This window comes from Macaca nemestrina, chromosome 7, assembly GCF_043159975.1.
Source record: "Macaca nemestrina isolate mMacNem1 chromosome 7, mMacNem.hap1, whole genome shotgun sequence".
Taxonomy (NCBI): domain Eukaryota; kingdom Metazoa; phylum Chordata; class Mammalia; order Primates; family Cercopithecidae; genus Macaca; species Macaca nemestrina.
In genome coordinates this window covers 148,468,719-148,487,469 of record NC_092131.1, presented here as the reverse complement: position 1 = coordinate 148,487,469, position 18,751 = coordinate 148,468,719, and the positions used below count along the sequence as shown (strand labels likewise).

At 37.8% G+C, this 18,751-nt stretch overlaps 1 protein-coding gene across 8 annotated transcripts in view; it reads right to left on the bottom strand.

The window, feature by feature from the left end:
- Positions 1–18,751, bottom strand: part of LOC105490044 (WD repeat domain 72) — a 294,422-nt gene that overhangs the window by 252,196 nt on the left and 23,475 nt on the right. For all 8 annotated transcript variants that reach the window (XM_071066821.1, XM_071066825.1, XM_011755286.2 and 5 more), the window contains exons 2-3: positions 13,075–13,239; positions 239–345 (exon numbers count right to left, since the gene is read on the bottom strand). In XM_071066821.1, the coding sequence (XP_070922922.1) occupies positions 239–345; positions 13,075–13,227 (260 nt within the window). In that variant the 5' untranslated portion in view covers positions 13,228–13,239. The remainder of the gene's footprint in view (positions 1–238; positions 346–13,074; positions 13,240–18,751) is intronic.

Genomic DNA, 18,751 nt, shown 5'->3' with positions numbered 1-18,751 from the left:
GATGCTTATCTTGGTCCCAATCCAGCAACAAGAGTATTGAGTGAGGGTTCATAATACTGATTACATTCCTTGGGATCATCACACAAGTTATTCAAACTTTGAAGATCTAAATGTTCCTATATGTGAGAGGCACATGTGGATCACAAAAGTTTCCTTCAGCACTAAAATTGTACTCCACTGTAGTTTTTAAAAAGGGAAGGACATGGAGAAGGGGACAAAGTTTACACACCATACCTACCCATTTTCAGCAGCACTAACAATGTAGGGCTGTTTAGAGAAGTCCCTTGCTCTTGCCAAACATGTTACTGAAGCTGAATGACCAAATAGGAGTTCTTTTGCTGAAATCTGAAAATAATGAGAGTGAGCTTTTAAATAACTGTGAACGGTTTGAAGAGTAAAAACACAACAATATAGTATTCACAATTCTGATTAGAAAATTCTGTTACGTCTTTGCTGTATACAAGTTTCCAGAAAACTGATATATGGAATATCAACATCCACAGACTAATAAACTCCTAGGTAGAGGAACTGTGTTGTAGACAGGTTTTGTTTGTTTTGGTTTGGTGTCCATCATGAAACCTCCATGACTGTCAGACCTGTCTTACAACAGCTAGGTTGTGAATACAAATAAGTCTGTGTTGATGCTTCCTATGAACAAAATGTCCCCTCAATAATAGTAGCACATTAATACAGAGTTCAGAATTCAAAATAACTTTACAAAATAATACAAGAGAAAATATTACCCTTTTTGAAACCACCATAACACCCTATATGGTGATAGGAATGGAAATTGGTGCAGCTATTTTTAAAAACAGTATAGAGGTTCCTCAATAAAAATAAAAATAGAACTTACACATGACTCAGGATTCCCACTTGTAGGTATATATCCAAAGGGAATGAAACCAGTATCTCAGGTATCTGTACCCCCATGTTCATTGGAGCATTACTCACAGCAGCCAAAATACGGAAACAATCTAAGTGTCCATCAACGGATGCAGAGATAAATAAAATGTGTCACATACAGTCATCCCTCATTATCCAGGGGGGCTGGTTCCAGGACACCACTGCCCCCCACCCCATGCCTCACCACATAGGTACCTAAATCCTAGGATGTGCAAGTATGCAATATAAAATGGCATAGTATTGGCACATAGCCTATGAACATCTTTCATATCCTTTAAATTAGCTCTAGATTACTTATAATACCTAATACAATATACATGCTATGTAAATTGCTTTTATACTATATCATTTAGGGAATAATGACAAGGGAAAAAGTCTGTACATGTTTAGTACAGATGCAATCCTCTTTTCTTTTTCCAAGTTTTCGATCCACAGTTGGTTGAATCCATGGATACAGAAGCCATGGACATGAAGGGCCGACTATATACACAATGGAATAGTATTCAGCCAAAAAAATAAAAGAGAAAAAAATCCTGCCATTTGTGACAACATGGATGGACCTAGAGGACATGATGCTAGATAAAATAATCCAGACACAGAAAGACAAATGCTATATGATCTCACTTCTATATAGAATCTAAAAAGCCAAACTCATAGAAATAGAATTAGTGGCTGCTAATGGCTGGGGGAGAGGGAAGAATGAAGTAATGTTGCTCAAAGAGTACAAACATTGAATTATACATAAGATATATAAGTTTTGGGATCTAATGTACGCATGGTGACTCTAGTTAATACTGTATGGTATACTTCAAATTTGCTAAGAGAGTAGGTCTTAAGAGTTCTTGCCACACACATAAAAAAAATGATTATGTGAGGTAAGAGATGTGTTAATTAATTGGATTGTTGTATTAGTCCATTCTCATACTGCTATAAAGAACTACCTGAGACTGGGTAATTCATGAAGAAAAGAGATTTAATTGACTCACAGTTCCACAGGCTTAACAGGAAGCATGACCGAGAGACCTCAGGACACTTACAATCATGGTGGAAGGTGAAGGAGAAGCAAGCATATCTTATCATGGCAGAGCAGGAGAGAGAATGAGTGACAGGGGAAGTGCCACCCACTTTTAAATCATAGGATCTCATGAGTACTCACTCACTGTTACAAGAACAGCGTGCAGAAAATCGTCCCCATGATCCAATCACCTCCTACCAGGTCCCTCCCCCAACATGTGGGGATTCCAATTCAACATGAGATTTGGGTGGGGACACAGAGCCAAAACATATCATTTGTGGTAATCATTTCACAACGTATTCATATATCAAATCATCACTCTGTATACCTTAAACCTATGTAATTTTACTAGTTAATTACAGCTCAATAAAGTTAATATAAAAATGACTAAAATTCCATTAGTCATAGACTAAATATCAGACCAGTTACCACGGAGAAAACTTTAGGCATCAATTTTCACTTCTAAATTATCTATATTACCTAAAATTTCTAAAATTAAAATACCTTTCTTATTTATATTAAAAAATAAGAAAAGATCAATAAAATAAGAAAACAAGCCACAGACTGAGAGAAATATTTTCAAAAGTCGTACCTGATAAAGGACTATTATCCAAAATACACAAAGAACTCTTAAAATTCAACAATAAGAAAGTTAAAAACCTGACTAAAATATTGTCAAAACATCTGAGCAGACACCTCACCAAAGAAAACATACAGACGGCAAGTGAACACATAAAAATGTACTCCATATCATATGTCATAAGAGAAGGGCAAATTAAAAAACAATGAGAAACCACAGCACACTATCAAAATGGCCAAAATCCAGAACACTGGCAATATCAAATGCTGGCCGGGATGTGGAGCAACAGGAATTCTCACTCATTGCTGGTGAGAATGTGAAACAGGACAGCCACTTTGGAAAAGAGTTCATTAGTTTCATATAAAACTAAACATATTTTTACCACACAACACAGCAATCACGCTCATTGACATTTACCCAGATAAGTTGAAAAGTTGTGTCCACACAAAAATCTGTACACAAATGTCTACAGTAGCTTTATCCATAATTGCCAAAATGTGATAGCAACCAAGATACCCTTCAAGTGGCAAACAGATAAATTATAGTACATCTATACAATGAAATATTATTCAGCACTAAAAAGAAATGAGCTATCAAACCATGAAAAGACATGGAAAAACCGTTGATGTGTATTACTAAATGAAAGAAGCCCATCTGAAAAGGTTTTATTATTCTAACTATATGACATTGTGGAAAAGGCAAAACTTAGCAAACAATAAAAACATTAGTGGTTATCAGGGGTATTTGGGGAGCAGGAGATAAATAGATGGGGCACAGAGAATTTTTAGGGCAATGAAACTATTCTGTATGATACTATAAAAATGGATACATGAGCCTGGCTCTCAGGAAGAACCTCATATCTATTAAAAATATAAAAATTAGCCAGGAGTGGTAGTATGGGCCTTAATCCCAGCTACTTGGGAGGCTGAGGCAGTATATCTGCTTGAACCTGGGAGGTGGAGGTTGCAGTGAGCCGAGATTGCGCCACTCTACTACAGCCTGGGCGAGAAAGTGAAAGTCCATCTCAGGGAAAAAAAAAAAAAAAGGATACATGTCATTATACATTTGTCAAAACCCAAAGAATGTACAATACCAAGAGGGAACCAATACTTGATTATATGTAGGTTAACTGGTTGTAAAATATATATACTGCTGTGCTCTAGTGTGGGATATTAATGGTAAAGGAGACTGTGTGTACATGTGTGTTGGGAGTGGGGCAGGGCTGATCAGGTATGTACAGAAACTCCCTGTACCTTCCAGTCAATTTTGCTTTAAACCTAAAACTGCTTTCAAAAATAGTCTATTGAAATACTTTTTAAAAAGATCTTATTTATGTTCCTGCATCAGGAACACTAAAATTAACCTTTCTACATTAACAACAAAATTTCAACTAAAATGATTCTTTAAAATACCGATGCTGGCCAAGCATGGTGGTTCATGTTTATAATCTTAGCACCTTGGCAGGCAGAGGCAAGAGGATCACTTGAGTCCAGAAATTCAGGACCAGCCTGGGCAATGTAGTGAGACCTCATCTCTACAAATAATAATAATAAAAAAAAAATTAGCTGGGCATGGTGGCACACACCTGTGAGCCCAGCTACTAAGGAGGCTAAGGTGGGAGAATCACTTGAGCTCCGACAGCCAAGGCTGCAGCAAGCTGAGCTCATACCACCACACTCCAGCCTGGCTGACAGAGTGAGATCCCATCTCAAGAAAAAACAAACACCCAATGTTTTTCTCCTACATGAAAATTTAAAAAATATGGCACAGAGGGCTAATTCCCCCACAATCTCATATGTGAAAGAAGTAAATTCTTCGTTATTTTGTAAAACAAGATGACAAAAATTAAACTACAAAACAGAAAACATGTAAGATCTCCTCAGGTGGAGAAGGAGTTGTCACTAATAAACCAAACATTGGCCCAGTGCAGTCGGTGGCTCATGCCTGTAATCCCAGCACTTTTGGGAGGCTGAGGCGGGTGGATCACTTGAGATCAGACATTCGAGACCAGCCTAACCAACATAGTGAAACCCCATCTCTATTAAAAATACAAAAATTAGCTGGGTATAGTGGATCTCATCACTGCACTCCAACCTGGGCGACAGAGTGCGACTCTGTCTCAAAAAAATAAAAAGACCAAAAATTGAATTTGAATAGCTACCAAATATCTTGTGAGTAATAAAAATCTATTTTCCAAATGAATTAACATGAATTATGTTTTTTCTGAACTATACAAACATACATAGATGATAACTCACCCATATTAATCGGACAAATTATTTCATGACGTAATTGTTCTCTGCCTTTATATCATTTCTACCATAATCAGAGATATTTCCCTCTTAAAAAGTCTTTTGTCAGATTAACTTTTTAGTGCTACAGGAAGTGTTTTGTGGTTGATTAGAATCCTGCACAATTCAAGTTCGCTCTACCTTTTACCTGAGACGTCCAGAAGGTTCCATCTCAGAGAACAACATACCATCTCTCCCTGTCATTACGCTCAGGGAGCGTATTTTTATTTTATTTTATTTTATTTTTTAATTAATTTATTATTATTATACTTTAAGTTGTAGGGTACATGTGCATAACGTGCAGGTTTGTTACATATGTATACTTGTGCCATGATGGTGTGCTGCACACATCAACTCGTCATTTACATCAGGTATAACTCCCAATGCAATCCCTCCCCCCTCCCCCCTCCCCATGATAGGCCCCTGTGTGTGATGTTCCCCTTCCTGAGTCCAAGTGATCTCATTGTTCAGTTCCCACCTATGAGTGAGAACATGCGGTGTTTGGTTTTCTGTTCTTGTGACAGTTTGCTAAGAATGATGGTTTCCAGCTGCATCCATGTCCCTACAAAGGACACAAACTCATCCTTTTTGATGGCTGCATAGTATTCCATGATGTATATGTGCCACATTTTCTTAATCCAATCTGTCACTGATGGACATTTGGGTTGATTCCAAGTCTTTGCTATTGTGAATAGTGCTGCAATAAACATACGTGTGCATGTGTCTTTATAGCAGCATGATTTATAATCCTTTGGGTATATACCCAGTAATGGGATGGCTGGGTCATATGGTACATCTAGTTCTAGATCCTTGAGGAATCGCCATACTGTTTTCCATAATGGTTGAACTAGTTTACAATCCCACCAACAGTGTAAAAGTGTTCCTATTTCTCCACATCCTCTCCAGCACCTGTTGTTTCCTGACTTTTTAATGATCGCCATTCTAACTGGTGTGAGATGGTATCTCATTGTGGTTTTGATTTGCATTTCTCTGATGGCCAGTGATGATGAGCATTTTTTCATGTGTCTGTTGGCTGTATGAATGTCTTCTTTTGAGAAATGTCTGTTCATATCCTTTGCCCACTTTTTGATGGGGTTGTTTGTTTTTTTCTTGTAAATTTGTTTGAGTTCTTTGTAGGTTCTGGATATTAGCCCTTTGTCAGATGAGTAGATTGCAAAAGTGTTCTCCCATTCTGTAGGTTGCCTGTTCACTCTGATGGTAGTTTCTTTTGCTGTGCAGAAGCTCTTTAGTTTAATGAGATCCCATTTGTCAATGTTGGCTTTTGCTGCCGTTGCTTTTGGTGTTTTAGACATGACATAATCCAGCATATAAACAGAACCAAAGACAAGAACCACATGATTATCTCAATAGATGCAGAAAAGGCTTTTGACAAAATTCAACAGCCCTTCATGCTAAAAACGCTCAATAAATTCGGTATTGATGGAACGTACCTCAAAATAATAAGAGCTATTTATGACAAACCCACAGCCAATATCATACTGAATGGGCAAAAACTGGAAAAATTCCCTTTGAAAACTGGCACAAGACAGGGATGCCCTCTCTCACCACTCCTATTCAACATAGTGTTGGAAGTTCTGGCTAGGGCAATTAGGCAAGAGAAAGAAATCAAGGGTATTCAGTTAGGAAAAGAAGAAGTCAAACTGTCCCTGTTTGCAGATGACATGATTGTATATTTAGAAAACCCCATTGTCTCAGCCCAAAATCTCCTTAAGCTGATAAGCAACTTCAGCAAAGTCTCAGGATACAAAATTAATGTGCAAAAATCACAAGCATTCTTAGACACCAGTAACAGACAGAGAGCCAAATCATGAATGAACTTCCATTCACAATTGCTTCAAAGAGAATAAAATACCTAGGAATCCAACTTACAAGGGATGTAAAGGACCTCTTCAAGGAGAACTACAAACCACTGCTCAGTGAAATCAAAGAGGACACAAACAAATGGAAGAACATACCATGCTCATGGATAGGAAGAATCAATATCGTGAAAATGGCCATACTGCCCAAGGTAATTGATAGATTCAATGCCATACCCATCAAGCTACCAATGAGTTTCTTCACAGAATTGGAAAAAACTGCTTTAAAGTTCATATGGAACCAAAAAAGAGCCCGCATCTCCAAGACAATCCTAAGTCAAAAGAACAAAGCTGGAGGCATCACGCTACCTGACTTCAAACTATACTACAAGGCTACAGTAACCAAAACAGCATGGTACTGGTACCAAAACAGAGATATAGACCAATGGAACAGAACAGAGTCCTCAGAAATAATACCACACATCTACAGCCATCTGATCTTTGACAAACCTGAGAGAAACAAGAAATGGGGAAAGGATTCCCTATTTAATAAATGGTGCTGGGAAAATTGGCTAGCCATAAGTAGAAAGCTGAAACTGGATCCTTTCCTTACTCCTTATACGAAAATTAATTCAAGATGGATTAGAGACTTAAATGTTAGACCTAATACCATAAAAATCCTAGAGGAAAACCTAGGTAGTACCATTCAGAACATAGGCATGGGCAAAGACTTCATGTCTAAAACATCAGGGAGCGTATTGATTTAATCCCTTTCCAGTCTATTAAAAGCCAAATTGGCCAGGCGCGGTGGCTCAAGCCTGTAATCCCAGCACTTTGGGAGGCCGAGACAGGTGGATCACGAGGTCAGGAGATCGAGACCATCCTGGTGAACACAGTGAAACCCTGTCTCTACTAAAACTACAAAAAAAAAACTAGCCAGGCGAGGTGGCGGGCACCTGTAGTCCCAGCTACTCAGGAGGCTGAGGCAGGAGAATGGCATGAACCCGGGAGGCGGAGCTTGCAGTGAGTTGAGATCCGGCCACTGCACTCCAGCCTGGGCGACAGAGCGAGACTCCGTCTCAAAAAAAAAAAAAAAAAAAAAAAAAAAAAAAAAAAAAAAAGCCAAATTAAGCAATAAATGAGGGAACATCAAGGATATTCCCTCATCCAGAGAAAATCTACCATGGACAAAATATCAGAACAGAACATCATGGCCTTTCATATAAAGTCCTCATTCTATTACTAAATCCCCATATATATTTGAATAAGCTATGACAGTTCACTAAAATTTCCTCATTTGCCATATTGTAGAACTGCAATGAAGAATAACAAAATTTAAAAATTCTACAATCACACTTAGTCATCGCCATGGTGAAATCCAGGAGACCTTTCCTGTTGTCCATTAGCTCTACTTTTATGAAGCATTGGTTCCTCCTGACCACCACCCTCACCTCCAGGTACTTCCAACAGCACAATGGGAGACTGAGAAGAACACACAACTTGAGGAATGTATTAGTCTGTTTTCACACTGCTGATAAAGACATACCTGAGACTGGGCAATTTACAAAAGAAAGAAGTTTAATGGACTTACAGTTCTATATGGCTGCGGAGGCCTCCCGATCATGGTGGAAGGCAAGGAGGAGCAAGTCACATCTTACCTGGATGGCAGCAGGAAAAGAGAGAGGTTGGGCAGGGAAACTCCACTATTTAAAACCATCAGATCTTGTGAGACTAACCCACTTTCACGAGAACAGCACAGGAAAGAACAGCCTCATGATTCAATTATCAACCACTGGGTTCTTCCCACAACATGTGGGAATCGTGGGAGATACAATTCAAGATGAGATTTGGATGGGGACACAGCCAAAACCACATCAGTGAACATCTACCATATTCCAGACAAAAACATAATCACAGGGCAGTGTTTAAATCCCCATTTCACAGGTGAGGAAATTGAAGCTCAAAAAATGTAAGTCCTTTGCCCAATATCACAGAATTGGTAAATATCAGGGCTGGCACTTGACTCCGACCTCCATTCTTTTTCTCCACCCAGTCCTCTTCTTCATTTTGTTGTTTCCTTCTGAGTGTTAGACAGGCGGAAGAGCAGAACATAGCAATACTAAGGGAGTCTATCTGAGAGGATACTCACCTCACCTTTCTCTACACTTAAAGGTGTGAAGAAAACCGGCAATCAATACAAGAAAATCCAAGTAAGGAATTTGCTCGCATGGGATTTGGAGAAGCTCCTCACTGGTAGACTTCACGAAATTTTGGGGAAACTAGAGGGCTATGGGAGTCAGACTTTGGACTCGAAGACAGCATGTATAACCTAGGCATGCAGTGAGAAGCCCAAGAGAGGGAGACACTTATTCTCTAGCTCCCCTGCACCCTGCCATCCCACTGCACATGGTCAAGGAAAGACTGAGGCACATCTTCAATCCCCTATTGAATACTTGGGCACTCTGAGATGTGCAGAATTTACACCACCTTTTTCCCTCCCCATTCCTATTCTCCAATCCCTTTTATCCCATATGCAAATGAATAATACCATCATTCTACCAGTCCCACCCAGCTCCCAAACCCCAAATATGGGAAAGATCCTTGGCTGTTCCTGCTCCCTTACCCTACATCCAATCAGTTTCTCAGTTCTGTCCATTCTCTCTTCTTAATGTCTTTCCAGTTTTCATCTCCTCTTCATCCTCACTGCCACTGATTTGGTTTATCCTCAAAACCTTTCTTGAATAAATTACAGTAGAAGTCTGATAGCCATAGTCCCTGTCCCTGATGTCATCTCCCCCTTTCTCCAATATGCCCTTGACATTGCTAGCAAGTGATCTTCTAAAATCCAGATACAATTGAATCGTATTATGCCATCTTCTCACACAAAATATCCTCTAAAGCCCTCAAAATCACCACTGCTTTTAATTATCTTGTGCTGTTAGCTCTATCTAGTGAAAAAAACATAACAAAACTTATAAACCCTTCAACCTGTGGGATTCCATGCCGGACCCATCCTGTCCTTTCCAGATGAGCCTGTCACCTCTAATTCACTATGTATGCTCCAGGTCTACTCAACTACTTTTACCAGTTCCCTTAAGGCAAAATGCTCATGTCTTTCACACGCACTTGTCATTCCCTGTGTCTGCAAACTCACCTTCAATTCCTGTGCATTCTTTAGAACTCGGCTCAAGCATCACTCTCAGAAAGGCTTTCCATTCAAAACCATAACAAGATACCACTTCACACCCATTAGAATGGCTATTACAAAAAAAAGAGAAAAAAGTAACTAGCACTGGTGAGGATACAGGGAAACTGGTTGCTCTGTGCACTGCAGGAGGGAATGCAAAGTGTGCAGCCACCCTAGGAGTGCCTCAAAAAATTTACAATAGAATTACCACCCCATAAGTATGTACAATTATGTGTCAATTAAAAATAATTTCAAAAATAGAATTACTATATGAACCAGGAATTCCACTTCTCAGTATGTACCCAAAAGAGTTGAAAGCAAGGATACAGCTACATGTGCACCCATGTATATAGCAGCATCATTCACAATAGCCAAAAGGTAGAAGCAACCCATGTATGTATCTGTAGATGAACAGATAAAGAAAATGTGGTATATACATACAGTGGAATATTATTCAAACTTAAAAAGAAAGGAAATACTGTCATATGCTCCAGCATGAATGAACCTTGAAGACATTACACTAAATAAAATAAGCCAATCACAAACAGACAAATACTGTATGATTCCACTTACAGGAGGTATGTAGAATAGTCAAATTCATAGAGATGGAAAGTGTCTCAGTGCCTTACAACTTCCTATTTACAAATCTGTCTCCCGCACTGGACTCTGAGAAACTTGGATGAGGATTTGTGCCTAGAACAAAAAGTACCTGTGTAGTTTGCCTAAAGACAGCGCAAATAAGTGTCCCTGGTTTGTTTTTCCATTTTGCATGGTGGCAAGCGAGTGTTTAAGACCACAAAACTTGATGTATTCTCTTACCTATGTACTTTTGGAGGGGGAAAGAACTTTCCAAATTTAATATGAAGAGAAAATAAATGGCTCCCTGTTCACTTTACAACATCCCATGCCTGAGTTCCTTCTCTTCTTCCTACCATCCTCTCCCTGAGATGCTGCCCTACAGTGACTCAATCACCCATATAGTTATGTCCTTTTTTACAGTCTCTTGTGTCCTCAAGGACTCCTTTTTTTCTACCCCTACCCAAATTATTCCTTTATATACACATTTTTTAAACAAAAATAAAATTAAACCACTAATCATTAACCCATTAATCTACTCACTTGACCACCTTATGGATAACAAGAGGATTTGTTGAGAACTAAAAAATGCCCTTGATTTTTTTCAGTCTGGAGTTTTTCCCACTAATAGTTGATCAGTTGCAAAGTGGGGGCAAGATTCATGGGAAAATAAGAGATGCTGTTTATTCAATCTGGCTCTATGGTTAGCCATAGAAAATGTTCAGGAAAATTTTCACATGGAGTATCTCACATTCATACTAATCAATAACTTCTTTGTGTAATTAACTTTTACACAATGTCCTCACAGTGAATTTCAAAAACACAAAGTTGATCTCATCCCCAACTTAGATCTCCTCAATAGCTCTCGAGAATTCAATATAAATTCCTTCACTTGTCATCTAAACTTCTCCAGGTCGAGGTCCCTGTCTTCCTCTCCGGATTTACCTCTCTTTGATCCTTTTTCACACCTAGGTTAAGGCAACAGACAGCTCCTCCCTTTCCTCCAAGCACAGACAGTCTCCTTAATGTAGAATAACTTTGCTTCTTCCACTCTCACCAATCTAATTCCTATTCCCAGCCCATATCTCTATCCCTGGATTTCTCTGTATCAGCACTCTTGGCATTTGGAATGGAAAAATTATTTATTGTGAGGAGTTGTCACGTGCACTATATGACGTTTGTAGTATCTCCGGCTCCACCCACTACATGCCATCAGTATCTCTCGTCCTTCAATAGTTACAACCAAAATGTGTGTAGATAGTAACAGATGTCTCTTGGGAGGAAAACTGCCCCCCATAAGCACCACTACTCTGAATCCAAGCAGAGGACTTGCTCCTAGGAGATGCATGGCATAACTTCTCCACTGAATATGGAGTGCAGACCATTCCCTACTTACAGTACCTTATATCATAACTGTGCCACAGTAGCCCATTTTTTTCTGTACTGCATTGTAACTTCTTGGGCAGTCAGCACCAGGTCTTATCATTCACATTTGAACTTACGAATGAGTACCCACCATACCACACAATTTACACCATGCAAACAACAAATGTATGCTAAACAAATGTTGAATAAATATTAGCAATGCCTTTATAAATATGAAGATGCTAGAATTCCAGATTTCTTAAGCTTATAGTAAACCTACATATTATAACACAACTATTCCACCCAGAAAATAATACATTTAAACATTGAAAATAAGTAAGACATTTTAGTCACTTAGAAGTCGGAGTTTAAACTATAATAGAAAATTAATGTTTTAATTTTCAAAGGGGGCCACTATTTTTAAAGCACAACTGTTGCAATAATACCCATCCTTCCTTCAAGAACGTTCATTAACATTGAGCTGAGCTGGTCTGCTATGCAGTTCTTGGCAGTCCTGTAGTAGAACTGTTCAGTGATGGGAGATGTTAATTAATTACACTATAAAATAGAATTACAATTAATTGTTAATTTAGGTTTTAAAGTAACAAACTTTAAAGGCTAAAAATAGTCTTTGATCTTTAAAAGGCTTCTTAATGAGGGCAGTATACTTTAACTACATCATTAGTTTAAATGTTCAAATTGGGTCTAGAGACTGCTAGAGCTAAGCAAATATCTATTCCGATATGTTAAATGTTTATGACTTGAGACAGGGACAATTAATTGCTAATCAATGGGCCAAATCCTAGGTGAGGTCAGGTTCTGAAATAGAAGGATGACAATAGTAAATTGGATTTAGAGCATTTTGATGTGATCTGTAAAAATCACAGGCAGGCAGAGACTAAAAGAATAGCAAGCAGGCCAAACCAGTAGAAACACCCAGATAATTAAGATATTACTCATTTAGTTAATCGTGGCTTTCCAGGGTGCCCTTTGTTTAGATTAATGAGCCATAATTTTTAGAATTATACTTACATGCCTGTAGTTCAGTTACTTAAACATATAATTCAGGATATAAAATAGTAAAACTCAGCGTAGCTTAAAGGATGATAACACTTAGCTGGTAGCTAAGATTAGCAATATTCATAATATAATTTTTAAACATGAGCTTGATCAACCATATACTTTATTTTCTCAAAATTCAGAAGTAAAATCAATTTATTACTTTAATAAGCATCTTTTTAACAATCACGCAAACCTTCCACTGTCATTGCAGACAGAAAATGCAAGTTGTGCCTATTTTGTGAGTGGTGTCTGTTTCAGTATCAGTAGCTTTCACTAACCTTTAGTTCATGTGAGAGATTCCACAGACAGAGCTGACCCTCTTGACTTCCAGTGACAATTGTTCGCTGGTCATCAGTGATCATGATGGCAGTGATGCTGTGGGGAGGGGCCTTCTGTCCCCAGAGTGCCACTGCCTGCAGGGAAGTCCTCATTTTGGGTGAATCCTGAAAATACAAAGAAGGAAAGAAGCATATATGGTCACCTTTTTGAAATTTGAGGAAACTGATAATATTACAAAGTGGATTTATGATGACCCAAACTTCAACGACGTGTTCTCCCAGGGCTATGGAAAAGGGTGCTTCCCCATCAGTTAGAAGAGAAAGTAGTCATCAGACACTGAAATTACCATGCATGATGCTAATTCATCAAACAAAATGAATTATCTTCTAATTCCTTATTATTGATGAAGAGAAAGAAAGGAATAGTCTATTCACTTCACACCCAGCTCTTCCTATGGCTACATCTAACTTGTTACAAAGTCCTGCTGGGTCTCTCAAGCAGCATACAGCTGTCTACAGGGCATAATTTGAAGCCAGCTTTGCAAGCTCTCTCTCCCTAGAAATGTTACCTCATCTAGGTAATAAATACCTGAAATTGGTGAATTTGCTATTAAAAAAATAAATCTTTTCCATAAAAACAGTGTTTCCTAGTCTTCAAAGATTCATGTATGACTGTCATGATTTCTGCCATATTCTATTTTAGTAATAATTTTTATTTTACCTATTTTTATATTTGGTATCTTTCTAAACAATAATCTTTATGAAATGACTACATTCATATGTTACTTGCAAGGGTTAAAATGAATACGTAAGGATAAATAAACATTGCCTATGACCACCCAAAGTATCACTCAGTGATGCGTGCATTACATTTTGTGAAACACTGAGTTAAATATTCTTCCCAAATGGTCATTCCTTCCTGAAACACAAACAATTTTGGGAGGCAATTTAGCATTATATATTTAATCCCATTAAAAATATCAAAAAGAGAGGAGAAAAGGGCCAAGCATACTTCCCATATTGCTTTGAGAAAGTCAAGGAAATGACAGCCTTCTGTCCTACAGGATTTCTGTTGCTAAACCACCAAAAGGGTAAATACCAATATAAATGTTTAAAACTTATGATACACGTTATTTCTAATGTTCAATTATATATGTCTACACACACAAATATACATAAACATGGGTGTGCACTGACACTATGAACCCAAATTTTCCTTGTAGTTCCATTGTCTGGAATTCAGTATCTAGTTCCCCATTTTCACTTCTTAGGTCAATATGTTAGTCTATCTAGTCTATGATACACTTGCATTATTCTAACTGCCATATCCAAGCACCACGAAGCCAAAGTTTCTATAGGAAACGTTCTGAGCATTGTAATTCTGAATGCCAGGATTATACATATTAATCATACTACAAAGCTAACCAGAGAGTTCTGATTTCAATAATATTGTAAACAGAACATGGACCTTCTTCTGCTTCAAACACAGAGAAAAATGCATTATACCTATTTTTAAGTTGCTGCTTCATGACCAAGCTTATAAATAAGTCTAGAAAATCCCAAGCAGTGAAAAACTAAGAGAAACCTGAAAACCGATACAATAAGTATTGGAACTAAATTAGTGTGTGGCTTTTTTGGCTAGGAGTTTGCAATGTTAATCCCTATGTAAGGATAGGAAGCAAAGCTCTCAGAAGTGGCCTTGCTCGATGAAAGGGGAACAGAAAAACTAACCCAGGAAGATAAGAAAGCATATTTCCAAATCTCCCAAGAAAAATCTGTCAAGCCTGAAGTACAAATGGGTTGGGAGTGAAAAAAAAAAAAAAAAGTATTACAGATAATTCTAGAAAGGATTTCTTCACATGGGGATTCTGGAATTATATATAATACTTGTATGAATAATTATACATACAAAATTGTTTCCAGTTCAATGATACTATTGGGAGGCTTGTGAGAAACACTACAGACCTATTTGAATATCTAAATTTTTTTCAAAGACCATGGCAAGTGTTAATGGCTAGGCGCAGTGTTTCAGGCCTGTAATCACAGCACTTTGGGAAGCCGAGGTGAGTGGAGCACTTGAGCCCAGGAGCTCGGGACCAGCCTGACCAACATGGTAAAACTCCCTCTCTACTAAAAATACAAAAATTAGCCAGGCGTGGTGGCGCACACTGGTAATCCCACCTTGGGAGGCTGAGGTGGGGAAATCGCTTGAACCCAGGAGGTGGAGGTTGCAGTGAGCTGAGATTGTGCCACTGCACTCTAGCCTGGGCTACAGAGTAAGAGGGGGAAAAAAAAAAAATGACAAGTATTAAGAAGACTATACAGCAACCAGAACTCAGACACTGATGGTGGGAATGTACAATGAAAAACAGTTTGGCTGAAAGAGGTCAGTGATTGCTCAGGGAAAGAAAGAACAGAGAAGAGTGAGATTACAATGGGGAGTAAGAAAACTTTTGAAGGTGGTAGATAAGTTCATTAATTTAATTATGGTAAAGGTTTCATGAGTGTATACATATATCAAAACTTAATCAAATTTTATACTTTAAATGCATTTATGTATACACACAAATATTGTGTGTGTCAATTATACTTCAATAAAGTTGTTTAATGTTTTACTTAAGGCATTCTGAAAGACACTCTCACTATCAAGAGTGAATGGGATTTCTGTAAAACAAGTGGCCCCAGTAGCAAATAATCTTACAATAAAAAATTACAAAACATTCAAGATAAACCATGAGCAAACAGAAAGATTAGTACCCCAGGAACTAATAATAAGTGAACAATCTAAAACATATTTCAAAACAAGAACAAATGTAATAAATTATTATAAATCAATAAACAGACAAACAGATGAAATTAAAAACCCAAAGAAAAAAAGCCTACAAAAAGGTAGACTTTTAAAAGAAACAAATATTACTTCTAGAAACAAAACATAATCGTTAAAATACAACAAATCTCAAAAGGACAAGTCAGAATAGGCTCAAGTGAAGGGAGAATAATTAACTTCAATACAATGTTCAGGAAATGTCCCAGAATACAGCAAGAAGTCATTACAAAAAAACCTGAAAATGTTGAGTAAAAAGAATTCAGAAACATTAAGACTAATCAGAGATGTTAAGAGATATAAATGCTAAGTGAAAAGACCCAATATTTATCTAATATAAGCTCCCAAAATGATAGAACCTTTTCCCTTCTTTGCTAATTCACTCCTAAAGCCATCGAGTATTAACAGAACAGAGCAAGAGTGGAGTGTTGGAGTTCAAATAGTATGAGGAGGGTGTCAGGATAGGAAGACAGTGGAGTCAGAGCCCAGGGATGGTGAGTGAGGTGTCCAAATGTGGGGGCAGCCGCATGTGAGGGGCAACCGCATGTGAGTTGCAGCCCCTAAGCAGGGTGAAGAGGAATAATGTATACAGGGCTGTATGGCACTGGGTATTGGAGCAGGAACAAGTGAGAAACGAGCTCATATAATGAGGTTCATCAACAAGGAGTGTCATGAGTCTAACAGGGGTGAGGACAGTGAAGGAAGTGGCCCTGCTGTGAGGAGCCAGAGCCTGGGCAGGGTAAAGAGGACATCCATTTACAGTCATGGTCTGGCACAAAGTGTTGAAGCCCAAGGAGGATAGGAAGGCATGCAAGCACACTGGGTGATGTTCAGCATCCTGAGAACACTGGTAGGATCAGAAAGGTTATTGCCTGAAAGTGTAATCAGACATAGTAAAGGAATACAGGGGTAAGCAGGATATTCACACATTAGGCAGTTGACAGGTCCATAAGGAGTGTTAAAGCCGTAAAATGATGAGGAGGGCATCCACACAGGGGACAGGGCAGCACATTTACAGGAAATTGGTTATATAACAGACTGATCAAATAATTACTATATTGCTCATTTATAACAAGAACCAGATTTCTTACCGTTAGAAAAAAGAGTTAGAAATGTGGAAAGGAAAAAACTTGAATGATCCCTATGATACTGGATTCAAATTAGAGGAATTGGTGTAAAATAAAGGTAGATGTAAAACACACACACACACACACACACACGCACACGCACGCAGACTTGCCATCTCTGTTGGCTGGAGTCCTGGGAGAAGCAACACTCCAATAGCAATGAGCTTACGTAGCATCTCTAAATACTATTCCCCACTAAAAAGGAATCAGGTTTTATTGGGAAACTGGTTGATGCCAGGCCTGGAGCAGGGAAACACAAGATGATACTAGACTAAATTGCTGTTAAAACAAGGAAGTGCTCAAAGAGTGAGGATATAGCAAAGGAACACAGAAGTCTGCTTGAAGGAGCTCCCACCGGCCAAACCATGGACAATTTGAGCATCAAAATCAATAATGCTAGCAACAGAATGAATGAATACATGGATTAAACTTACTAGTTAAAAGACAAAATTCTCAATTAGAATATGTCCCACTATATCTTACTTACAAAAGATTCCTAAAATATTAACACAGAAAGGTTGAAAATAAACAGGTGAATACGAATGTACCAGGCAAATGGTAATAAAACAAAACTGATGTAATATTGGACAAAATGGGCTTTAAAGCAAAACCACTGTTGGGGGGGGGGGTGATCACTATATAATGATTAAATAAGTCATTCACCAGAAAAGGATAACAGTCTCTAGATACTCAACAGCAGAGTCTCAAAATACGTAAAATACAATATTGCATAATTACTAAGAAAAGTTGATAAATTATGACAGAGGGAGATTTTACATGTCTCAATCAGTAATAAATAGATCAAGCAGACAAAAAAAATTAAGGATATTAAATACTTGAACCACATAATTTGTATTAGTAACATCATGAAAATGTATGGATTCCTGCACCTACGAATTAAATAAAAATGCATTTCAATGAAACCATGCATACAACATTTATAAAACCGTGACCCTGCTGGACCACAAAACAGGTCTCAAAACATCTAAAAGGATTAATACCATTTAGGAAACATTATCTAACCACAATCAATAAAAATCTGAAATTGCCTCCTTTCCCACTCCTGCAACATACACGTAACACAAAAGTTTGAAATATTCCCTGTCTGAATGTTTGGAAACTAAAAAAAATATTCTAAATGATCCCTGGGCTACCAGGAAAACATAATATAAATTTGATGTAGTTAAGACTCGAGTATGAAAACTTTGTATAATAAAACTTGCCAAATGTAGGTTTTGTATTAAAAAATATTACAGCCTTAAACACATACATACATACATTACTAAGAAAAAAGACAGCAAATTATTAAGTAAATAACATCCAAACTAAAATCTTATATAGAAGAAGAGCAGGGTAAATACAAAGAATGCAAAAGGAAACGAGGTAGACAAAACCATACATTACTATAAAAACAACAACAGAAAAGAAATAATCTACAAATCAAACTCAGGTTGAAAAGAGAAATAACATGAGGAAAACTATGGCAAGTTTGATGAGGAAGGCCCTAAAAACATCAAAAATAATATACAGAGAAAATGAGTATAACTCAAATATCTTAAATGAGAATATTATTAACTTGATGTTAAAAATTCGGAAAAGTAAGTGAAATAATTCTTATAGAAAATATACATCACAAACCTTTTTTTTTTTTTTGAGATGGAGTCTCATTCTTGTCACCTAGGCTGAAGTGCAATGGCGCGATCTAGGCTCACTGCAACCTCCACTC